The sequence below is a fragment of the Mytilus edulis genome, chromosome 8 (genome assembly GCF_963676685.1).
Source record: "Mytilus edulis chromosome 8, xbMytEdul2.2, whole genome shotgun sequence".
Lineage (NCBI taxonomy): Eukaryota > Metazoa > Mollusca > Bivalvia > Mytilida > Mytilidae > Mytilus > Mytilus edulis.
In genome coordinates this window covers 6,771,616-6,798,043 of record NC_092351.1, presented here as the reverse complement: position 1 = coordinate 6,798,043, position 26,428 = coordinate 6,771,616, and the positions used below count along the sequence as shown (strand labels likewise).

General features: G+C 31.8%; 3 protein-coding genes across 14 annotated transcripts in view; 2 read left to right on the top strand and 1 right to left on the bottom strand.

Annotated features, from left to right (window-relative positions):
• Positions 1-713: 713 nt before the first annotated feature.
• Positions 714-2,951, top strand: LOC139486708 (KRAB-A domain-containing protein 2-like). Its single transcript, XM_071271630.1, has 2 exons — positions 714-889; positions 1,343-2,951. The coding sequence occupies exons 1-2, from the start codon at positions 714-716 to the stop codon at positions 2,949-2,951; spliced, it is 1,785 nt and encodes a 594-aa protein (XP_071127731.1).
• Positions 2,952-7,185: 4,234 nt separating this feature from the next.
• The window catches only part of LOC139484694 (uncharacterized), a 55,790-nt gene continuing 36,547 nt past the window's right edge, over positions 7,186-26,428 (bottom strand). For 3 of the 4 annotated variants that reach the window (XM_071268568.1, XM_071268567.1, XM_071268569.1), the window contains exons 3-5: positions 13,739-14,294; positions 9,924-10,075; positions 7,186-9,056 (exon numbers count right to left, since the gene is read on the bottom strand). In XM_071268568.1, the coding sequence (XP_071124669.1) occupies positions 8,601-9,056; positions 9,924-10,075; positions 13,739-14,045 (915 nt within the window). In that variant the 5' untranslated portion in view covers positions 14,046-14,294 and the 3' untranslated portion in view covers positions 7,186-8,600. Of the gene's footprint in view, positions 9,057-9,923; positions 10,076-13,738; positions 14,295-15,640; positions 15,781-26,428 lie in introns of those variants that run through there. The other variant, XM_071268566.1, reaches the window with a different exon arrangement.
• Positions 15,665-26,428, top strand: part of LOC139484692 (calcium uptake protein 3, mitochondrial-like) — a 79,640-nt gene continuing 68,876 nt past the window's right edge. For 5 of the 9 annotated variants that reach the window (XM_071268562.1, XM_071268563.1, XM_071268560.1 and 2 more), the window contains exons 1-2: positions 15,665-16,040; positions 20,335-20,482. In XM_071268562.1, coding sequence (XP_071124663.1) covers positions 15,798-16,040; positions 20,335-20,482 — 391 coding nt within the window. In that variant the 5' untranslated portion in view covers positions 15,665-15,797. The remainder of the gene's footprint in view (positions 16,041-20,334; positions 20,483-26,428) is intronic. The other 4 variants (XR_011655137.1, XM_071268558.1, XM_071268559.1 and 1 more) reach the window with 2 other exon arrangements.

The window sequence follows — 26,428 nt, the reverse complement described above, 5'->3', positions numbered from 1 at the left end:
GTTTGGTAGCAGTTTATTGTTTGTATGTCAATTTGCTCGGTAGGAGTATTGTTTCAGTGTTGTTCCGGAGAAGTCGTCCTTATAATATCAGTATTGCTTGTTTGTTTGTAGTGGTGTTAGTTAACAGTATTGTCTGTATGTCAAAGTTATTTTGGTAATAGTTTTATTTTGTATGCAAGTGATGTTTGCTAGAATTATATTGTGTCTATGTACTGCTATTGTTGGCAGTGTTGTTTAATACTAGTATGTCAGTGTTATTTGGTATCAGCATTGTTTGATTTGCTAAGGTTGTCTGGAAGCAGTGTGTTTGTATATGTTACAGGCATTTTCTAAATTTAGGCATTTTGTAAAATGACTGAATTTTTAGGCATTTTCTAAAATGCCTAAAGTTGACAGGCATTTTGTAAAATGCCTAAAAAAACCTAGTCATTTTGTAAAATGCCTGAAAATTTTAATGAAAATTCCACAAAATGCCTGGTCTATTTCAGGCAAATTGTGTAAATATGCAATACATGAATTAGATGACAGAAATGTATTGTAAACCTACAAAAAAGTATTGATTAAAATAAATTTAAGATTATTCTTTATAAATCTAGCCTGCAGGTTAAATTTTTATGTTTTACTAGTTTTAGTGTCTATAATTAGAAACTCCATAGAACAACAACTTTGAGTGAGTACTCACTCTGTATTTCATTAATGATCTTCTTTTCATCATGGCAGAAGGGTATGTTGTTCTTACACCAGAACAAAGATTTACAAACCAATTAATTGAAAATTCTGATTCTAATCAGAAAAGTATTATATGGAACAGAGAAAAATATGAAACTATTTTGAACAAAATTAAGATTGGATTAAAAGGACATTCGTCGGATTATTATCATATGCAAAGGTAGGTGCATTTCTTCTGTTGAGCTGTAACTTATTTTAAAGTTTTCATAGCAAGCGTTAATAAGAAAATCTATAGGCTCTTATGAATTGCTCATCTTGCAAAATATTGAAAATAAAAATATGATGCACTCATTTTAACAAATGGTCAAGTAAAAAAGTACATGATCACATAAAAGAATAGAGTTGACAACTTCTAATAACATTAATTATAAATAAAAAGATGTGGTATGATTGCCAATGAGACAACTCTCATTAAGTTGCTTCATAGGCCACTTGAATATGAATGAAATATTTGCCACTGGAAATTTAGCATGCACCAATTCATTGACAAAACATTGATACTTTTTGTTTTTCTTTCTTTTTTTCTGCTACTAAATTGATTTTTAAAGTTAATTGTATGAGGCCACCATTGAAAAGTTACAAATTAACAAATTTATATACTTTGAAATTGCAGATTTGATGTGTTACACTGTGGTGATGTAGAAAAATTGATTAAAAAGCGACAGTCATTGACAGATCCTATCCTATATTATGCATATGCAGAGGAAATATACAGCATTATAATGAGAGCACATTTGAACACTGGACATGGTGGAAGAGATAAAATGTTAAAAGAGGTCAACAAGAAGTACGCGAATGTGACAAGGCATGCTCTGAATTTGTTTAAAGAAATGTGCGAAGAATGTCAACTCAAAAAAAGGAAAATTGCCAGTAAAGGTCTAGTTATTAAGCCGTTGATAAGTAAGGACTTCAACAGTAGAGCTCAGGTTGATCTAGTAGACATGCAGTCTATGAGAGATGGTGATTTCAGATTTATCATGCATTATCAAGATCATCTGACCAAGTTTGCTATATTGCGAGCACTTACATCAAAGCACGCCTCAGAAGTCGCCTATCAGCTACTGGATATATTTTTACTTTTTGGGGCCCCACATATCCTGCAGTCGGATATCGGACGTGAATTTACGGCCAATATTATCAAAGAACTGAAAGACATGTGGACAGATTGTACAATAGTCCATGGAAAACCTCGACATCCTCAATCACAAGGAAGTGTCGAAAGAGGAAATGCAGATATCAAAGACATGCTGGTTATCTGGATGAGAGAGAACAACAGTAAAAAGTGGAATATAGGGTTGAAATTTGTTCAGTTTGAAAAAAATAACAGTCATCATTCTGGTATTAACAGATCACCATACAAGGCAATGTTTGGCTGTGATGCTAAGATAGGACTATCATCATCATCACTACCTCAAGAGATTCTTGGTTCTTTACAGACGGAGGAAGATCTGATTCAGCATTTGCAAATCTCTGATAAGCCAGATGAGATAAGCAATGACGGGCCAAATGAGTTAAGCTCTGATAAGCCAAACCAACTTGACGAGGAAAGCCAGCTTAATACAGCATTAAATCTATCTGAAACTCAGGAAACAGAATTAGATGTTCATGTGTGTGCCGTGTGTGAAAATCCATGTTTTTCGATTATCCAGTGTTCTACTTGTGCACAGTACATACATGAGCTGTGTTCAAACGGAACCATACCTGATACTATCACTTGTCACCTGTGTTCAAACGAAGAGGTAATCAGAAATGAGAGAAGGCATGCATCAGACTCAATGACAAAACAAGCTGTCAGGATGAGAAATCTATCGGAAAGAGTTTTAACAGAGGTGGATGTTGGTGCAAATGTATTAGTTGCAATTCCACATGTGGATCGAGGGAAAGGAGACCCGCGTAACCTTATGGCTGTTGTTACTGGAAAGGAAGAGCATGGTTATAAACTAGGAATTAAAGATGGAATATTACGTGGACTTTACACCAGGAATCAGTTTGAACTATCTGACAGTAATTTTATTGCTATTCATTGTGTAAATTATGATAATGAAATATCCTTTAGAAAAGCTGTCAGTAAAGTTTCTTTGTGTGATGGTCAGGGTTACACAAAATGTGGCTGTAGTGCTAGTGGTAAGACTAGATGTAACACTAAACGTTGCCTTTGCAAAAAGTCAGGACAAATGTGTAACAGTCGCTGTCATCCAAACATTACATGTAGCAACAAATAATTGTCATCTTCAGTGTTTATGTAAATGATTGGTTTAATTACAATTATAAAACTTTTACTGTTTAAATTTCATGCAATATTTAATGATAAAATAAAATTATTTAATTGATATTTCTAATCGTTAAATTTTGAGTACATTCCATTCAGTTTTAGTCTTTTAGGCATTTTGTAAAATGCCTTACCATATTTTCAGGCATTTTGTAAAATGCCTGAAAAAAATAGTCAATTTGTAAAATGCCTAAATCATCCAGGCATTTTAGAAAATGCCTAAAAATTTCAGTCATTTTACAAAATGCCTAAATTTAGAAAATGCCTGTAACATATATATGTCGGCAGTATGTTTCTTATATGTGTGTAAGTGATATTTGATAGTAATATCGCTTGTATGTCAGTGGTGTGTGGTAGCAGGGGCTTTTATTTACAAAAATAGTAAGACTTAAATTGATCGTCAACTATACTGAAATAAGTCGCAGTATTATTTTTATTCAGCTATGTTTTGTGGCAGATTAATGTGCTATGTCAGTGTAGTTTGGTAGCAGTATATCATTTGTGTTAGTATTGTTTTATGGCAGTATATAGTTTGCTATGTCAGTGTTATTGGCTGCAACATTGGAGTCAGCTACATGGCCATTCAAGATAAATATAAAATGTTTAGGAGCTAGGAGAAATAGGTCGTCTAAGCTAGTGTTTAGATGAGTATGATTGTGTTTTGGCTGTTGATGTGTAGATACCTAGACAGATTACAGACTAACCAGGGTCAATCTGATATTTAATTCTGTTCTGTTTATTCTGGCTATAATATTTGTTATTGTTTGACTAGGTATCACCTCTCATTAAATGTGTCTGTCAGCAATATACATTTACAGCTCTGGTTGATCTTCTAAAACATTGATATAAGCCAACACATATAAATACATGTAAGACTAACGCATTAGGTCAAGATGGCACTATCATGTTAAAACGTTTGGTTTAGAACGATATCCAATAAAAGTTTGAAGTTTTGTGGGTTTTTTTTTGTAGATTTATTGTACGTTTGATTTGTCTTACTGGAAATTGCAGTGTATAGCACAAGCCATATTGAGTCTTGTCTTAATCTTGTGCATGTCTAAAAGGGGATTGTATTAATCTGTTGTCTTATTGAGATCTCTGATTATCTTAGTAGATTGTAGTCTACGCAATTGGTCTTCATTAAGTTGAATTTTATATGGACAATGATTGGTTGGATTCCCAATAACAAATGACGACCAACCAATCAGTGACCTCTTCTGATACACGTATGTGGATTCCCAATAACAAATGACGACCAACCAATCAGTGACCTCTTCTGATACACGTATGTGGATTCCCAATAACAAATGACGACCAACCAATCAGTGACCTCTTCTGATACACGTATGTGGATTCCCAATAACAAATGACGACCAACCAATTAGTGACCTCTTCTGATACACGTATGTGGATTCCCAATAACAAATGACGACCAACCAATCAGTGACCTCTTCTGATACACGTATGTGGATTCCCAATAACAAATGACAACCAACCAATCAGTGACCTCTTCTGATACACGTATGTGGATTCCCAATAACAAATGACGACCAAGCAATCAGTGACCTCTTCTCTTTCACGAATGTGGATTCCCAATAACAAATGACGACCAAGCAGTCAGTGACCTCTTCTGATACACGTATGTGGATTCATTCCCAATAACAAATGACGACCAACCAATCAGTGACCTCTTCTGATACACGTATGTGGATTCACAATAACAAATGACGACCAACCAATCAGTGACCTCTTCAGATACACGTATGTGGATTCCCAATAACAAACAAATGACGACCAACCAATCAGTGACCTCTTCTGATACACGTATGTGGATTCCCAATAACAAATGACAACCAACCAATCAGTGACCTCTTCTGATACACGTATGTGGATTCCCAATAACAAATGACGACCAAGCAATCAGTGACCTCTTCTCATTCACGAATGTGGATTCCCAATAACAAATGACGACCAAGCAGTCAGTGACCTCTTCTGATACACGTATGTGGATTCATTCCCAATAACAAATGACGACCAACCAATCAGTGACCTCTTCTGATACACGTATGTGGATTCCCAATAACAAATGACGACCAACCAATCAGTGACCTCTTCAGATACACGTATGTGGATTCCCAATAACAAATGACGACCAACCAATCAGTGACCTCTTCTGATCCACGTATGTGGATTCCCAATAACAAATGACGACCAATCAGTCAGTGACCTCTTCTGATACACGTATGTGGATTCATTCCCAATAAAAAATGACGACCAAGCAATCAGTGACTTCTTCTGATACACGTATGTGGATTCCCAATAACAAATGACGACCAACCAATCAGTGACCTCTTCTGATACACGTATGTGGATTCCCAATAACAAATGACGATCAAGCAATCAGTGACCTCTTCTGATACACGTATGTGGATTCCCAATAACAAATGACGACCAAGCAATCAGTGACCCCTTCTGATTCACGAATGTGGATTCCCAATAACAAATGACGACCAAGCAATCAGTGACCTCTTCTGATACACGTATGTGGATTCCCAATAACAAATGACGACCAACCAATCAATGACCTCTTCTGATGCACGCATGTGCAGAGTATTTAAATTGCACTCACAATATTTTTTTTAAATACGCAACATACTTGAACTTCTTCGCCAATTCTGTTTCTTTTTTTTTTGGAATCCATTTATGTACAGAATATTCGACCATATGCAACCTTTCCTTCTATAATCATTTAACTACAATACGATGCCAAACGCAATTTAATCTTTACAACGACGGCAAACTCCCCTTACTATGACATTTATTATATCGACCATTCTCTTCGTTTTATTTTTGGTCAATAATGATAGGTCTGTTAAATTTTAATGAATATAAATGAGTTCCTGTGCGACTTTTTCTACATTTAAATAGCGAGATGAAATACCATGAATATTGATCTCAGACAAATTTACATATACTATAGTCATCAGCTATAAAAAACGATAAGCCATGTAGAAGAGTAAACTTTGTTTTCATAGCTAAGGAGTAAAGTATTGTTGCACTTTTAAGACATTGGCCTGTAAATGTTTGGTTCGAAAAGTACAGATACACGTAGAAGAAGAGGGAGACGAATCCCATTATTTTGCTAGGAAACGTTTTGAGCAATTATTAATGTGCAAAACCAATACCGTATACTAAGCCTCGAGATGAGACAAAGCTGGTTCCATTTTATTTCAATCTTTGTTTTGTTGAAGATTCATAGTAAGGAAGAAATGAAGATATCTTGTTGTTTTGATTTACCACTATTGTAGAACATTGTTAGAAGATTGTTTTAAATCCGGTCTTTATTTTTCTTTGTTTGGGGTTGTTGTCCAGTATTGTTACTCATAATTTAACCAGAATACTTTATGAAAATAAGGATTTGGTTATATACCATCAGCGAAACAAAAAAAAAACCCAAAAGGCATATAATGTAAACTATCGACAGATATAAATTATATATATAGTTATATATTCCAGTTTATAGGAGGTGTAAATTACTTCGCATGCTCTTTCCAAGAAATGTCCATTGACAAATGTAATAGACTACCTGAGAAATGTTGTAATAGATATCAAAGCAGAATAAAAGGTATGAAATAGTTGTTCCTTATAGCCAAGAATAATCAAATCAAGCATTATAATATATATAATAAACTATACAAATATAATGTGGAAGATATACGGACAAATGTGTGTTTAACCGCTAGTGACAAACAGTAGACCTACTTATCAAGACGAGAAGAACTGTTGAATCGTTTATAGTACTAGACAGATACACCGAGACGCTAAATAAGCATGTTCACAACAGTAAAAGCAGAATTCTGTTGTTAAATCTTTTATTTTTCTGTATTGTGTTTTTTATTTTGTTGTTAGGTCTTTTAATTTTCTGTGTTGTGTTTTTTATTCTGTTGTTAATATGTCTTTAAGTTGTGTTTCGTGTTTTGTCCTGGAGTGCTCAGTTTGTCGTCGACTTTTGGGTTCGAGAATCATCCGCTTGGCACCTCCTCTTGGAGTAACGTTAGGGATAGAAAGTTCGATTTCCATATCCCAACCTTACCATCTGATCCACTGTCTCATTGTAAACCAATCCACATTGCTTTGATGCTATTGTGAACAATACAATATTTTGTGAACAATAAAATATTGAATACTTTTTGTTTCATGATTTTTTTTAATAATTTTATGATAAACTGTATCACAAAATAAATTCACATGACTTGACTGAAGCCCATGTGACGTAACTTCCATGTTAAATGAAAGACAACATAAGAAATATTACAAAGTGAATGGCAAAATCATACAAAAATTATGTCCCTGAATAGTCAACGAAAAATATTTGTTTTGTTAATTTGTTCAACGTAACAAGCAAAGTGTACAAGAGTATTATAGAAATGCCTGTATTCAGATACTGGCTTTTTAATTAAATAAATAAATAAATTGAAGTTTCTAACTCTAAACACGGACATATAGCACCAAAAATTGAATATAATGCTTTCTAAGCAACTTTAAGACAACGTCATACAAAGCAACAGTTAGGAGAAACATGTTTATCAATATCTACGAGAACTGATATGGAATGTACACAAGTATATATAGCATCTCAAAGCAGAGTATGAACGGAGACATGTGGGTAATGTATGTTCGTCCAATGCTAATGATATTTATTTAAATTAGTAAATATTATTTTGTTCCGACTCATTTTGATATTGAATTTTGTCGGAAAAGCGTTAAAAACAATACATGTGTCAAAAGAGGTAAACTTTTTAACAAGAAATGACACAAGCAAATACAAGTTAAACAAAGATAATGATGTATTGCATTTGGTCCCAGTTAGAGTTAATAGACATCAGATAAAGATGTTGTGTCAAATATTGGTTAATTATTTCCCTGTTAATCAGTGGACAATTCAGATCTTTATAAACCCTTACAGGGAAGTCATGTTTATGATCAAATGCTGTTTATAAATATATTTACAATCATTTGTTAAATGTATCAACTTTTCTTAGTAATTCACATCGTAAAGAACTTGTGCACATGTTTGTGCATGAAATTAATGCACAATTTCATTATACTACTGACTTTCATACTACATAATCATCCACAAGAATGACCTAACCAGAAAGCCTATACAAGTATGAATACTTCAGTTACATGTATTCAACCCGCCATCTTGCTATTCCTGTATTTCAGTCGTTTTATTGCACTGTTTCTTTAATTATTACAATATCCATAAAAGGAATTGTCCATAATGTCCTGGATGATATAGATGAGTAAAAAATTTACAAAAACAATGAGTTATCATGAACATGAGATTGAGACTTTTGGAGTAACATACTAAGGCTAGTTTGATCACAGATAATAGAATAGAGACGCTGGCTGTCACTGTACTCGTGTCAAATAAATAACAAATACTGTAATTGGTTCCTCTGGAATATCGACTCATGCGCAACCACAGCTTCCTCATACTGCAATGGCGGCATATCATTTGGCCGCTGAGGACGTAGTTTTGCACCGTTCTGTGTTTTGAGACAAGAATTTGAAAAACCTATAAAATGTGTATATAGCTTCACCCAGTATCACTAGTAATCTTTTTTCTCATTTGTCGTAATTTGTCCCAACAATTGTATTTTCTAAATCGCTTTATATCCTTTATAGAAGACCTAAAATAGTTTTTCCACACTTTCCGACAGAATTTAAAACGTAATTTTGGTTTTTTTGGAGTCTTAGTTTGATTTGTACAAGTAGAGTTTGATGGCATTACTTTCATCGCTCTGTTTATACTCAACATTGATTTGTCTTTCCTTTGATAGTGTTTTTGAACAACGAACACTGTTCCCTCCTCCGTAAACCCTAATTGAAAACGCACTGTATGATGTTTTCTCCTTTTCCCGTTTTTAAAACTTAGGGTTCGTCTTTTATATTTACTAAAATGGTGTAGATGTTTGAAATAATGATATTTCCCGCCAGTTGTTTCAAACTGCGGTTTCTGTATAAAAGCACAATCTGTGTTGTATTCTGTAGACTGCAAAATAAATAAGAATCATTTAAATTTACTGTTGGTCATATCCCCACCCGTTTTCAACATGAATATTAAAAAGAAGATGTGGTATGATTGTTAATGAGACAACTCTCCACAAGAGACCAAATGACACAGAAATTAACAACTTATATGTTACCGTCCGGCCTTCAACTATGACCAAAGCCCATACTGCATAGTCAGCTATAAAAGGCCTAATGATCCCCGTTTGTATATTCTGGCCTTATTTATGAAGAAAATAATCTTTATTTAAATTTTCTTAATACTAATATAAATATACATTTTACATGTTCAATAGAATCTACAGGTCAATGTGTTTCTTAATTATTCATAATTCAATCAATCACAATTCAAAAAAAAAACCACTTGTAGAATATGTACAGACCAATGTCATCGTCATCTAAAGAGATACGCACTGTCTACCTTGTAGAATATGTACAGATCGACATCATCGTCAACTATACAGGTACGCACTGTCTACCTTGTAGAATATGTACAGATCGATATCATCTTCAAATATACAGGAACGCACTGTCTACCTTGTAGAATATGTACAGATCGAGATCATCGTCAAATATACAGGAACGCACTGTCTACCTTGTAGAATATGTACAGATCGATATCATCGTCAACTATAGAGGTACGCACTGTCTACCTTGTAGAATATGTACAGACCGATATCACCGTCAACTATAAAGGTACGCACTGTCTACCTTGTAGAATATGTACAGACCGATATCACCGTCAACTATAGAGGAACGCAATGTCTACCTTTTAGAATATGTATAGACCGATATCATCGTCAACTATAGAGGTATCTTCATAAATTTATAATAATAATAATATTCTTACCGCATACACCTCTCCGGTATTTTTAACACACAAGAATTTCCCCGCTTCGACACCTCTAAGATACACAGCTGCATTATCTGCCACTTCCTTCGCATCAGCCATGTTACCATTACTTGTTAATTTACCGGAATGACTGCCACTTTCTAAAGCACCTGAATAAAAAAAAAATAAAATATGATTTGAATGAGATACATGTATACTGCTTGTGCCGGTGCGTTATATTAATTTTTGCTACTGTTATAGCGTTGTATTCGGTTAAGAATCACTATACAGATGACAAAATTGTCTATAAGTGGGCAATGAACTAATGGTATATAGAACATACATGTAGTAGTCTGGGTAGATTTTCTTAAGATGTTATTGATGTTTACATGTCTATGTGGAATCGTATATCTTTTGAAGATGGACACAATATTATTGTCAAAATATTTTCTACTTATCAAAATAAGAAAATAATGTAACTCAAAATATCCCACCATCTGAGTGAAGATTTACGCCTACATGTTAAAAGGTAAGGATTTCCATTTATAATTGACTGTATTAGTGATAACTAATTAATTTGAACAATGTAACTCTTTGATCTCATAATGAAATCATTACACACCTAAATAGAAACATGGGGTCAATCCTTTTATCCCGAATTCATTAATTCGTGTAAGAAATTGAGGAATAAAGAAAAACTTAATGGCAATATTTTATCGTCTTGATAAAGATTAAATACTTTAGTGTTAAATGTTTTCTTCATACAATGACTTTAATCCAATACTGTAGTTTTGACTTTATTTAGCAATATAGCTAGAAAGTACACTTGATTAAATAGGATTAGAACAGGATTAAAACAGAATAAATCCGGTCTGCAATGAAAACTAAAAGCTTGGTCGAAGGGAAAGATATCAAATAATCTTGTCAAACGTGGTTGATATAAAAATAAGATGTGATATGATTGCAATTGAGACAACTTTCCACTAGAGTTTAAACGACGTAGAAATAAGCAACTATAGCTCATCGTACTGTCTTCGACAATGAGCAAAACCCATACCACATAGCAAGCTATAAAAGGTCCCGTCTTGACAAATGTATAACTATTTGAACGAAAAAAGTGACAACCTACTTTCTGTCAAAACAATAAATGAAAAACGTACATGATATGGTCCGAGACCACAATTAATTCGTAGTGCATTTCTTTTAGAACATAAATGAAAATTAAAAAAATCCCACCTGCGCTTTTTTTTTTAGTGTGTTGTACTACTTTTGGGACAAATTAGTTCAAAATTATAGAAAACTTCATCGGCTCTAACTCAAATTGTGGAGAATTTTAGGTTTAAGGCGGACAGCTTCCGAAGTGGTAATTTTTAACCTTTTTCAGCTGGACCAAATCACTACTTTCCTTAAAAATTCTAAACCCAACTTTTTTTACAGTGTAATTTCACCCCCTCCCCCCTACTTACATTTAAGGCATAAAACATGGAGAAATATGCCGGCTCCATGCATGCAGTTTGTAAAAGCAAATATATAATTGCGGCGGCGTTACATATGTTCCGGGTGCTCTACCCTCACCTCAACATTGGACAGTTACAGCACAACATAAGAATACGTTGTAAAAATCAGTTGAGAAAGGCTCGACTCATCGCATTGAAAGAATGCACACAAACAAACTATATATAAAGAAAAATAAAAGACTAGACACAAAGTATCGACCTGAGAGTAATAGACTAGTAGTTCCTGAAAGCTAGTTGAAAGTCCAAATCAGCAAGAACCATAAATAATGTTTTTTAGATTAAAATAACATGGCAGTATACTTCCAATGGATTTAGTTGGTTCTTTTTATTACTTTTGAGCATACATTTTTGTATATCGATTGTTTTGCATTGAACAATAACTTTCAGATGGGATATATATCATGTATATTGCATTGACTTACCAATGCATTTTCTGAATAAAATAACATTTTTTCTTGTATTATAAGAAGTTTTGAGTATGACATATTTACCAAAACGATGAATTTCATATTGGTCAACACAATAAAGTGATAGATATTGAATGAAGATAATCCTATTAAGGCTGTGAAATTCAGATCTACTTACACAAATTCTTAAATAAAGTTTCTCACTTAATGCGTGAAAGCTAATCTTAGGGGATAATCTTTCGTGAATAAGCACCTCAATGATTTTGTTTGTTTCTGGAAATGTCAGATAAGAGATAATGTAAAACAGTCCTTGGAAGTATTGGTTTAAACATTTTAACTCGTCTATTAATAAATTCAATTGAATTCTTTTGTTAATTTAAATGTTGTCAATGAGAGGTTCATATTTCGTCTGGTTAGTATCAAATGAAGAACAACATGATAAAACGCAAATTTCTATCCAAATTCAATTATTTGAAACAATGTAAAGTGGACAAATTTAAACTTGCAAAGTTTGAATGTTTGCCATGCTAATATATGTAATAGTACATTCATTCTTTTATCATAAAGCTACAAAACATGTTATGCCTGTTTGAAAGAATTAAAAGGCACTTGAGTTTGTGTATTCGTGTAACAGTACTATTAAAATCTTAGAATAATTTAATTACAAGCCACCTGCAATAAATGTTATCATAAACAAGATATGGTGAGATATATTACATGTATATGTTTATCATATACTGACATTATTGACCATGCTTCATTATAGACGAGTACGCTATCCGAGGTTTTCGACAAGGGTCAAGTATTTACTACGATCATTAGATAATTGATATAACGTGTGCTCTCTGTCTTTTATTATGTCTAGGGAAGTAAACTCTTTGACCCCGTGCACGTTTTTCATTACGAGTTACCTTAATTTGTGAACTTATCGTTTAAACTTTTATAAAACATAAATTCTGAAAAGTGATTTCAAATTTGGTCACCCAAGGGCTCGAGCCCAAGGGTTAACCAAAATACGACCAACTAGATGTCCTACGGTTACATTATAGAATCCTTAAAAATAATTAATATTAAAATGTACACAAAGTTTACAAGTTAAGTTGAGTTATGAATTGTTTCTGAAATTTCTAGCATAGGTGATTTGTCAAAATTCTTGATTGCAAAAAAAAAATAAAATTTATTGGCATGTAGTAAAGTAAAAATTGACATAGATTGATTTCACAACTACTTGTATAGAATATTTTATTTTTACCGCGAAAAGGTGTGTTCGACTTCAATGACAAGACGACATCAGACTAATTCAATTAGTTTCAACACATACTGTGCATACTTTGTATTGCCGTGTAAAATAACGACGAGTTTAACGAGAACCCCCCAGGAATATATAGTTTAAACAAACAAGAGATGATTTAAGCTTAATGACATTACCAGTAACGTGATAGCGATTAACACCAGACAGCGTTCATTTGTAAACTAATTAACAAATTACGATAATCTTTTCACAAGACGTTTTTTTATTTTTCTTAAATTGATATAAAAACAATCGTCTCGTGGTTAGAATTATAGAACAAGTTTCGTCGAAGCTTCTCAAAATTTTAATTGGATTATAATCGGATATTAAGGGAAGTTATTCTGGAGTTGTCGCCTGCTAACTTACAAATTAGAATTAAACAATTAATTTAACCGAAACATTAATTAATTAATGATGGATCCTTAATTGATTTGGCTCCACGACAGACAAACGACTCCGAGTTCTGCCCTTCACTACACATGAGTGAAACGTAAAGCATTTTGTATCAAAAAGATCTTATTGCTTCGAATTATTTTCAAACTAAGAACCTTAGCTATATAGGTGTAAACCCAATTCCTACAACGAAGTGAAGAAAGTATAAAGATATAATAAACTTACCGTATTTGGTTGGACATGTGTTAGCTTTCACTGTTCCATCTTTTAAAATTTCTAACCACATATTGTTATTTGCATGTAAAAATAAATATTCTTTTTTTATGTCCATTTCTTCTGGAACTAAAATGTCCGACATATTTCTACTTGAATGAAAAGAAAACCCATTAGGTAAAGGTCCACCTTTTATAGGAGCACTATTTGACATGGTAAATATTCCAGAAAATACAACACTAAATATGATAATTGGTACGATATGTTTCAAGTTTGCCTTATATGCTACTCCGAGTTTTAGAAAGACATGCGAGTTCATTGCTTAAGAAACCCAACACGTAATGACTGTGCATATGGACATATGTGTCGGATGCAAACATTAGTAATCCTATTGTAATATACAATTCTCAAAGTTTTATAAATTTTTTCACTTTCTAGGATCGGAATCTGATAAATATATTCCATCAAGAATTTAGGTTAGCATCACTTCCCACACGTGAGCATAGTAATATCTTGTCACAACATTATCATTTCAAATCCCACTAAATCCATTGATTGGTCAGTTTCTCTGCAAAATACAAAAAATAAATTTGATATTTATAATATATATTAAATTATGAATCAGAGAAGGACGAGTAGGCTTCCAGCTCACATAACATTATCTATTGATTGGCGCATCCCACTTCCGTCCAATAATACATGATCTAGCGGTTTCCGACGGACAACCCTATCACTTTATAGTGTTGTAATTTGTTGCTGTAAAACAGAAGGTTCACAGGTCAAGTGCCACTTCACAGTATACTGTTGTCAATTTATATTTTAATTTAACATTTGAATTTATGCAGAGACAAATATACACTATATGATGTTATGTCTCTGATTAAAAATTTCATGAAATACCATAGACTTCAAAGGAAAAAATGGAAACACGATTCAAAATAAGAATTCCAGTAAATTAATAATTATTTTCCTAATTGTTTTAAAAGTTGTCGAAGATATGATCAACCCATATAAACAATAAAACATTTTCCTAAAAGCATACACGTACAACGATAAAATAGAAAGATTTATTAAAAACACATAACAAAGCAATAAGTTGTTTCATTAGTAGTCATACATATATTCCTCGAGGAACAGTGATCATTTTAAGGTCAAATTCATATATATCATACATATACCTTGTCTGAATACAGATCGAATACGGGAAATTTCAATAAATTCCTAACACAGTTTATATGGTATGGGATGCATTGTGACAATGTTGGGAATTCGATTTTTTAAATGAAAAAAAAAAAAAAAAACATGGAGAAGAAGACATTAAATAAGATATATTTTATTTCAAATAGAGGACACATTACGGATACAATCAGTAGGTTGATAAGAAAATTAAACATTTATTAAATATAATTAATACAACAGCTCAAATTTTGTATATAACCACGATATTTCAACAGGTTTTAACTGAATGTACATATATATACCCTAGTTCACTGAGAAAAATGTGATCGTGTAAATTCTGAAGTGTTGCAGAAATGAAATCATTTATCTTGAACGAATTTCCACGTTAAAATATTTGTTCAAATCAGTCAGGTGATAACTATAGGTAAAAATTTTACATACACTGCACAACTTTTAACTCCAGGTCCTAGATATAAAGTACCTTGATAAAACCTAGAAATTTTTATATTGCTAGAAAACGCCTACCTTCATTATAAGTTTCATTTTTATAAAACATGCAAAATACCTATTTTGCAAAAAAGAGTAGCATGGCCTCTAAACAATAACATATAGAACTTAGCGCAAAATTTGTATTGAGGTTTAACCGGCCAGGAATGAATGAAATATTTTTAAGACAGAAAAGAAAACGTTAAATGGTAAATAAAACTATTGTAACTAATTTTATAAAACAAATACCTTGCGTTCAATTAATGATTAACTCCGTCCAAATGAAATATTTCAAAATCACATTTAAAATTCCAAGTTTTACGGTGTCTCATTGAAAAAAATATTAAACCGTTTGTCTTGTCTACACCGAACTTTACAATCAGCTGAGATCTGACAGTCAACAGGTATGCGCATGCGCCTAAGAGGATTTGTATATTTCAATATGGCGGCTCTAAGACCCTCACAATTATTTCAGACTTGTAAAGCGCATAAAACACTTTTGAGAAACTTTTCTAGGTTTAGGGGAAAACGTAGTGCACCATTATCGTTTGTGGCAACAGGTTTTACTACTGCAGCATTTGTTTCTTTTTACCAGTGGCAGAAAAAGTACAAAACAAGAGGTGTCATACCAATTTTACTGGCGAAAGAGGTAAGAATTGTGTGCCTTTTTACTTTATTTTCGTAGTGAAACATCTAATTTTATTCAGAGAGAGAAAATATATACAAAAGACGAAAACATATGTATAAGTCCTTAATTTAATTTAGAATTCAAATGAAGCTAGCTTATGAAAAAATCTTGCTTCTCTTGGATACAGACTTATCAATATTGCATGTAAACAGGTTAAGTTAACCTGAAGCTGATGCTGAAAGATGATTTTCCGAACTTTTCAACTTACACATTTCAAAATTCCTGAAACTAACATAAACTTGGATTTAAAAAAGATACAGTTATCGGCTGTCAATGGTGTATTGAAATGAAATGTGAATTTCTAAGTGAAATACATGCGAAGGGAGGTAACTCTTATTTGTTTTGATGGTACATCAGTAATCAAGTCAATGGACAAATATAAACTGTCCTCTCAAAAGACAATTTAATCTAACTGCCTGATGCTGAATTTTAAGCAGATTTGGGGTAAATTATATTGGTGTATTGAGATGAATTTTTTGCCACATCTTTTTTTTTCTTCAAATTTTTATATTTATAGGGCAGACAGAAGTAATAGCTATTAATTAGTATTACAAGCCTGGGTAGGTGGGGCCTGTGATTTAGTGCAGAGACTATTAAAAGAGTTTATTTCTTTAATATACATTATACATGAATATGTAATCAGGCAATTGTTAAAATATTTCTCAAAAAAGAAATGCAATAGTTCTTAAATGTATTTGTTTTTGAGACACAAAGAAGAATTTCACTGCAGCAAGGACTGGAGTGACTCTAGATCTGCATTCAGCATGTTCAGATAGATATATCATAAATTTTCAGAAATAGTAGCATGCATTTGTAATTGCAGATTTTCATGAAAGGAAAAAAAAATTAAATGCAATATTTATGATTGCAATTTCATGAAAATGTGGACACAGATAAATGTATCTGATAAATGATAATAAAAGTTATTGCAATACTCAGTCTCACGTGCACCCAGTCACGAAATTCACATCAATAAACCCCTCACAATAATTTCACTGAAATGAAGATGAAGTATATATTTGAAATGGAAATTCCATAACAGATGTATGTACTGTAAATATATACTTCATCTAAAAACAGAATTCAACAAATTTCAAAATAACCAAAAATGTAATATACTCAAAATATATCTGTTTATTTTACAACCAAACATTTTTTACCATTATCTGGGAAAAAAATTGTTTTGCTGACCTACCAGCCCTTTTATTTTTAGGATGTAACTAAAATGGAACCACATACTATGAAGTTACAAAAAGAAGCATTCAATACTTATAATTACATTTTTTTAGCAATGATCATGAAAACACGTATTTTATTATTGTTTTATTTAATTCACCTGTGCACTTTATTGTGGGACCACATGTTATCATGAATGATAAGTTTTATTGAGTAATGCAATTGCTTACGGAATAACATGGATGTGCAGTTAGCCAATCAGAATAAAGTATCATAATGAAACATACATCTAATGTAATTATATGTATATACATGTACTTTCATTTGGCCAAAACAAAATCGCACACATTGTAAACACATTTTAAAATTAACGTGTTTCAATATATCATTTTTATTTTAAAAACAAAATCTGAACAATGTACCTCTGATAAGGTAAGTACAAAATGTATGTACATGTATCAGCTAACAGTCTTCACGGTTAGCCACTAGTCCGATGCCCCAGACTAGTCAAATTTGGTTCGGACTAGTAAGTTTTTGCAAAACTTTGTTTGGCCCAATAAGAAAAATGTCAGAATATTGGTCTTCGGACTAGTAGTTGAAAAAGTTTTTGGTGCGGACTGGCTAATATTCTAATACTGTAGGCAGATCCTTTTTTGTGAAAAAAATGTGGTTGATTATATAGCGAATCAATGAAGTATGACTGGAGCAGCCCCCCTTAGGCCAACTAAAATTAATTAGTAGATTTTCATCCAAATTTGTTTTTTAAATGGGGCGGGTGGGAGGATTTTATTTTTTAAATTTTATTTCATATGAAACCCTCGTCACGAGTTCTTCATACCGCGGGTATATACTAGTGGAAAACAAGCTTGTATAATGTATATATACATGATGTAAAAGAAATCCTACATTATTTTTTGAACTCTTAAATATAAATTCCTGATTGGCAACCACTGTTATACATGTAATTCCCGCTTTAGAAACCTATTTATAGTATACATCAAAAAGAAGATAAATGCTCTCTTAAGTTGGACTATACCTACACCAAATTTATTGTGCTTTCTAAGCAATGGTTTGTAGTACCCATAAAATCAATAAAATGTATACGTTTTTGATGCGCTTTGTTATTTGATTTTGCCATGTGATTATGGACTTTCCAAATTAATTTTCCTCTAAGTTCAGTACTTTTGTGATTTTACTTTTTTGTACAATTGTATGCAACACAAGTATTACGAGTACAGAATAAAATGTAAACGCAGTGTTGAAAGTAATTATGATGTAAAATATGAACTTAACCAAAAAGTAGTTGTTGTTTAATGACTAAATTGAGGGTATTGGGACAGTTACAGAGGGTGTTTGCCGTTTGTCAACAAAAACAACAGCCATGGGCTTGTTATAATTAAAATGCGTGTTTGTCGACTTTTTTCTCTCAATATACGGTCATAATTTAAAGTTCGTGCTTGCGTCAATTTCTTTAATCCAGTCATGTTTTTGTACCAATTTGTTCTACGATTCTTGCGCTTTGGATATCATTCAAAGTCCAAATTTCCTGACACAAAGTCATTGTACAAATAAAGAAAAAAACATGGTTTTCGATTCACTTGTGACTACCGCAATTTGCGTTCAAGGACAAGGCATTTTACTCGTAACTCAAATAATTCATGCCCTTCTCGTTATCAATCTCTATTCTCGGTATATGATGTTGTCATCATAGAGCAGCAGAATATGTCGACTTAATCATTTTCGTTAGAAGTTACTCGATTCGATACAAAAACGAAATTTGAAACAGGAAGTTTTGAATGAAACGAAATTATCGATGGTTCCCGGTAACGGACATGAACAAAATCCGGAAATCGTATTTTTGTTAAATAAAAAAAATCGGGGCGGGACGATTTGAGAGGGGCGGGCGGGGATGAAAATCTAGCAATTAATTTTAATTGGCCTTATCTGCCAATGAGTACATATTATTTTCACATATTGTTGACAGTTGTTTAGTAAATTTGGAGACCTTGGTGTAATGCATATTGATTATAATATTTTAAGTGAAAGTATTCACATACCACATATACATGACATATACACATAGTCTTTACTTATCTTTTGCAGTCTATTTTTCCTACAACATGTACAATAAGTTTATTGATGGTTAAATAAAAATAATAATAAACTTGTATCATATTCAAAATTCTCATGAAATTTGTTGATTATGCCATTTTGTACTAAGACAACTTTTATCAATTCACTCATCAAAACACAGATAAATGCTTTTGTCCATTAGATAAATTTACAAAGAGACAAGGTTTTTTCACAGTTGAATATTTGTTAAAAGATAAGATTATTGACTGTTTGACAAGTCATTGTAATAAAACCAATGTCTTATTTTCCCATGAATTTCATTGACATAATGAGGCATCTAGTTTACTCATGTCCTTTGTACCTTGTATTTGTTTTGAACAACTACAAAATTATGTTGTCAGATTTCAGTACGTTTTTTATAAGTATACTCGTCAACTATTACAATTTTTGTGTCAACACATGTTGTAAAAAAAAGTTTTTCAGATTCACCAATTTTAATTCATATCTTAATTGTATTGTATGATATAATATATAAACATGTACTTAATGACAAAATGCATATCAGTTAAATTAAATTTCTCATTCTATGTTCTGGGTCATTACGTTACTTTTGTAAAGATGAAATGTTGATGCATTACATTCATCGTTCAGCATACAGCTATAATCCTACTAATTTTTGCAAGATATTTTTGTATGCCATTTTGGCATGTTTGGAGAGTAGAAATTTGAAAAAATCATGCAACATGCATACATGTATATATACAATGTTTATAGAAGATTGTCACAAATAATGCCAAATTTGTACTTTCACTGTACATTTTGTAAGTGTAACTTCTATAAATTTTAAATATATATTAATATATAATCCTAGGTACATGTTGTAAAGCAATGTATGAAATCTCTTCACACCCAAGTTGCTACAGAAGTAGTTTTAAAGAGGTTAGTCTGATTCATTTACATTGTACTTAATGAGTTTTAATTTGTGAATTCAATTTCATGTTTTAAGGATGAAGAAGCTGGTCAGAAGCCAACACCTCGATCGTTGACCTACAGAGAGATGAGGTTCCTACAGTTTGCCTCTGTCCAATACAATGGACAGATTTATATGACCCCTCAGGATTTCTTAGAATCAGTCACAGAAGAGGTGCCAAGACGTAAGTTAATTACAGAAATTGTTGTTTGAAATTTAACATACATTGTACAATAGAATCTCTATAAGGGATGCTTTTACTTCTCTTGATATTTATTTGATTTTCCTTCATCTTAATTAAACTTGCTTTCAATACCGACAAACTACATGTAAAATAATAACCATGCCATCTAACAATCCTAAAACATATACATATATATATATATATATATATGCATGAAATACACATATTTGCTGCTGGCATATATCATATTTATTCCGATGTACTTTCCATACTACATTTATGAACATGTTATTTTTGCTATGTTTGTAATTGATGCATGCAGTTAAAGTAAAAAAACATGATGCTGCTAAAATCCGTGGACTAGTCCCAAAATTATCAGGTTAAGGTTCTAGTCCAGAGTCCAGTCAAAAGATTGTTTTAAAAGAAAATTAAAATCACAAAAATACTGAACTCTGAGGAAAATTCAAAATGGAAAGTCCCTAATCAAATGGCAAAATCAAAAGCTCAATTACATCAAACAAATTGATAACAACTGTAAAATCCTGACTTGGTACAGCCATAAAAGGATACCGGCTAAATCTGGAATGGAGACAAAAGTTTGATTGAACAGCTAGTTAGATATGAACTGGAGGGCCAAGTCAACAAAAAGGACAACAGCTTGATACATTATAAATGTGAACTCTAGGGGCCAAGACAACAGATGAACATACATGTAACTTAGAACTTTTTGGGAACCCGTCAATTTTTATGAAACTTACAGAACATTTGAATTGTGAACATACACTTTTATTATTAAATGTACTAAAAATCCGCCAGTAAAAACCCACGAAATATAGGTCCCATTAATCAATGAGTTGTCCAAAATATACAAGAGTTAATTCAAGAGTTCAAGCTTAAGTCTTGTGTAGAACAAAATGTATTTAAAAGCACTTTGCACATATATACGACTGATATATATATGCTTAAAAAAAAATTAGATTTATGTCATTTTTTGTAGATAGAAAACGTTTGTTTACAAATTGGTCTTTAATAAACATTTTATATTGAGAAAGATTTGTGTAATGTTTTTAATGTTGACAAATAAGTATTGGTGGTTTTTATGGTGTTTGACTTGTAATGGAGTCAAGCTGAAAATATGGTAATTATAATTGTAGCTTTGCCTTTGGCCAGGAATCCATTAAATATTATTGTCAATTAATTAAAGAAAGCTTAACTTTATTTTGATATACAGCTGTTACTAAAAAAATGTGATGTTTAAATTTCATTGATGAAACAGATATGATTTAAATTTGAATGTTATCTTGAAAAAAAAACTTCTTTAGGTATTATGATTTATCTTATTTTTTATAGTGGAATTTTAGGAGTCTGTTTTTAAATGATAAACACTATTTATTGGTTAAGCAATTATGGTAAATCCTCTTCTTGTCCATACATGTTTACTTGCCTGTCGCATGTCAACAACTAGTGTTCCGATTATCGATTATTATTTTGTAGGTATTTGCAACATTATAATTTTTTGCAGAAGGCAGATCTAGATCTTTTACAGCAGTTTTTGGCATTTTAAAGCTAATATAAGACATTATAATAATTATGATTATATTGACTCATCTCTATTGTTGAAAATACTTTGCCTATTTGTCTGGTTGCTGTCTTATGAAGTACATGCAACATTTACCTTTGACATTCTATTGGATTGGAATTAAGTGATATTATTAAAGATTGAATTTTGAATTTTAACCTTTCAAACAACTTACGTCCTGCCAATAACTTGAAAATAATTAGAAATAAGTAAGAAACTTAAAAAAAGCAGAAATTTGTGTTAATGTACCATTTCCTGGTCAGATCCCTCATCAGATTTCCTAGAACTTTGTGTTTATATTGTGCTAGATTGCAATGTTTCATACTGCAAGTATTTATATAGTACTAAATGGTTAATTAATGTTGCATGTTATGTAACATGGAAATTATGTTTGATTGCCTATAGCTATATTGAGACCACTTTCCACCAGAAACCAAACAGTGAAGTGGTTAGAAACTATAGGAAGGGCCACAGTATAGCTTTCAACAATGAGCAAAACTTATACCTCATACATGTACAAATGTAGCAAACTATGAATGAATGGCTCCAATATGTTAAAAAAAGTTATAACAGAAAAAAAAATTCAACATCCAGATTTAAAAGCAAAACAAAAAACAGAAAAGAGGTACAGCATGTAGATGTACAGCAACATCATCATTGCATTTTGTTAAAGTTGCAGGTCATACTGAGGTTGGAACACAGGGTCTTGCTCCATTTTAGCTGGTGTAAATCCCTTAGGTTTTTTCCTCTTTGTTTGTATATGCTAGTATATAATATGATTCCAAATTGTTTTACCAGTGTATATATACATATGAAGATGTAGAACATCATTAAAATTATCTGTCTATTTTTATTTAAGAAATGACTGTAATATTTTTTCTGTCTGTGAAGAAATAACATAAAAAATTTGGCATACCCGTAGCCAGGGGGGGTTCAGGGGGTTCGGACGAACCCCCCTTGAAATCAAATAAGCACTGTTAAAGTCAATGTTTTGTTCAAATTGTGACTGTTACAGTCAAGTTCATGAGTCCAACGAACACCCCCTTGGAAATTCCTGGCTACGGGCCTGTTTGGTGCACACTGAATAATGCGCATAGCGAGTTATTTAACAGTGTGCATCACATTTTTTATGTTATTTTGAATAGACAGAAAAAATATTACAGTCATTTCTTATAATTTAATTCTAAATTCTATTTTAAACCGTAGGAAGCCATGAAAAAATATTGATGACGTCACGATCACATCACTAAATTATGTCTATGGGCTGATAACAAAATAACGTCAGCCAATCAGAAGACGTGTTACATCCAAAATTAAATTATTGAATGATAAGAAGATTTATAACACTTGTTACGTTTTAGATCATGTGCGAATTTTGAAATAAAATATGCATGAAGAATTAAAGTTACAAAACTAGCATGAATACATTAGACCATTATAAACAGGATAATTAGAGGTTTAGGAATTATATCCCCAGTTATCCTGGTGGCATTTTTTCTTTGGTGAGAATTTATAAGTAAATCAAATTAACAGATTTATTCTCTATCACTTTGTCCTTGGTTCACAAATTATTAGTTCTTTGTTGTGAATGAATTTACTTGACTTGTAATTTGAATGAAGAAAAGATTTAATTTTTCATCAGATAGGAATTTTAAGATTTTTTTAATTATACGGTAGATTTCAATCTTTAAGTAAATCACAGTGTATTGGAATGATTTGAATTGAGAAAAGTTATGTTAACTTAGTGGTTTTGAAACTTCGATTGACTTAGTAGATAATACATATTACTATATAAAAAAAACATGTAAACAACTGAGTTAGAACATGAAGACACAACAATTTTGTAGGGTACATCTAACATATTAAATAATCCCACTGGACCAAAAGAATTGACAAAGAACTCATCCCTACATGTATGCAGATCTCCTTTCATTCCTTATCACCTACATGCTAATGATTTGTGGATTCTGATTGAATACATTGATGTATTTCTATTAAAAAAAATTAAACATGGTCATAGACATAGAATGTTGTATAAAGCATATAGATATTTCATTTCTAAATTCCTGAAGCTAGAGTTAAAAGAAAAATCCATTACAGTAGAAAAATATAAAATAAAGAGATATTGGTATTCATAATGATAATTATAATGAAACAATTATGTTAGATTCTCAGAGAGACAAAATGAGATGAATTTTTAACAACTATAGGTAACCATACAGGCTTTAATTATAGGCTTTGCTCATTGTTAAAGGCTGTACTGTGACCTATAATTGTTAATTTCTGTGTCATTTTGGTCTCTTGTGGAGAGTTGTCTCATTGGCAATCATACCACATCTTCTTTTTTAATTTATATTTAATGGCATTGAGAATTGAAACAGGGAATGTGTCTGGCATTTTTTGTATTGGTATTTTGAACAAACAACCACATGCACATTTTGAATCTTTTATGAAAAAGCATATTGATTGCTCCCTTCTTCCCACTTTCCTTGGTATGTGATAGAAGGTACCAGTAATTATATATTACAATACAAGAGTATCTCTATATACATATACTAGTGGTTTTAAATATATTGAAGCTCATGTAATAGTGTTCATATATATATTTAGTACAAGGTTAGATCTTTTGAGATAGACTCAAAGATATTTGAAAGTAAATAAATACTTTTGTTGTGTTAAAGTTAAACAAGATTTGTTTTTTTTTTAAATATGAAAGGTACATTGATATATTAAACTTTAAAAAAATTTGCAGAGGCGTTGAATTTTTTCCCACCAAGATATTGACAGTGATATCCAAATAAAAAGCAAATATTTGTGGTCAGAGCGTTAGTTTTTCTGTATTTTATTGTATATAAAGAAAATTTTATTGCGTTTTATTTTGCTTTTGTTATAAAAGAAGGAGATGGTTTACAATTGCCAATGAGACAACTTTCTACCAGAGACCAAATTACATCTATCTTGCCTATAGATGTAAGCAACTATATTAGGTCATCTTAAAAAGACCAATATTTCAACAGTTTTCTTATGTGTCTAAACAAACTTTTGAAAAAATGTACTAGTTCAAATGGAGTTTTACTAGTCTTGGGCTTTTAACTAGTGGCTTAAGGTGCAGACCCACAACATATTTTGCAGAGGCGTTAAATATTTTTCCTTCTAAGATATTGATAGTGATAACTGTATAATGAGCAAATATTTGTGGTCAGAGTTGGATTTCGGTGCTTTATTTTATAAAAAGAAAATTTTGTTGTGTTTTATTTTGCTATTACATGTAATAGACAAGAAGGATAATTTGGTTTACAACTAACAACTAAGGACCAAGTGACATCTATATATATCATGTCTATAGATGTAGCACACATAAGCAACTATATAGGTCACTGTACAACTCTGCACTAAAAACTTTTCCAAATACTTAATCTGACCGAACACCAATTTTCAACATTTTTCTAATGTGTCTAAACAAAGTTTTGCAAAAACATACTACTCCAAATGAAATTTTACTAGTCTTGTGGGCTTTAAACTAGTGGCTATTTTGAAGGCAACAGACCCATACCACATATAAACTAAGAAATTTTTGTGTCTTTTTCTCGGTTGCATATTGAAATATTGGCACCAAAGCTTCGTCTGATTAGGCCAATACAGTGTTTGGGGTTATTTTTCGCAAGTGTTAAATTTCGTGATTTTTATTGAATAAGTTTTAGAAAATATTTTGCAGGGTTCAAAACTTTTATCAATATATTTGCATGTGCTGTTTTAAATTGGTGATTTTGTTCCATGTGCGAAAATAGGCGAAAATTTGCACCCCTCTAAAAATAACCTGCTATACGGTATATATGTATGTACTGTTAATGTTTTACTTCCTGTTTGCTGAAAACATATATTTTTTAAATGGCCATGCTCATATATATATACATGATATATATATGTTATTTAATAATTAAGGTCCACAGTATATCTTGTTTACCTAAATTGTAAAAGCAAGGACAAATACATTTTACAAATGATGATACAGCAAATGTTTAATGTTGTCAAAGTTCCAAGTAAAAGTGTGCAGTACTATATAAAGATAAATCACTCCCAATATTATATAATCTGGTCACAAGGTAGACCAACAGAGCTGTGTAGGCGTAGTTTTTTTTATTATTTTTTTCTAATGTTTTTTCTCTCAATGAAAATAGATTATCAAATTTGCATTCTTCTCATGAAGTTCATGGCAGTTGGAAACACCATAGATGTAATACCATCTATGGAAACACTATAAACCATTGGTTTTGAATAAAATGTGTAACTGAAAAAGTACTATGTGTTTGTATAAAGACTTAAAAGGAAAAGGAATCCTGAAATACTTCTCATTAATTGCTGCATAT

Bases quoted from the DNA above. Each gene is read 5' to 3' on its own strand.
- LOC139486708 (XM_071271630.1), top strand. From the start codon at position 714: ATGGCAGAAGGGTATGTTGTTCTTACACCAGAACAAAGATTTACAAAC. The intron at 890-1,342 runs GTAGGTGCATTT...TTGAAATTGCAG, and splicing joins GATTATTATCATATGCAAAG to ATTTGATGTGTTACACTGTG.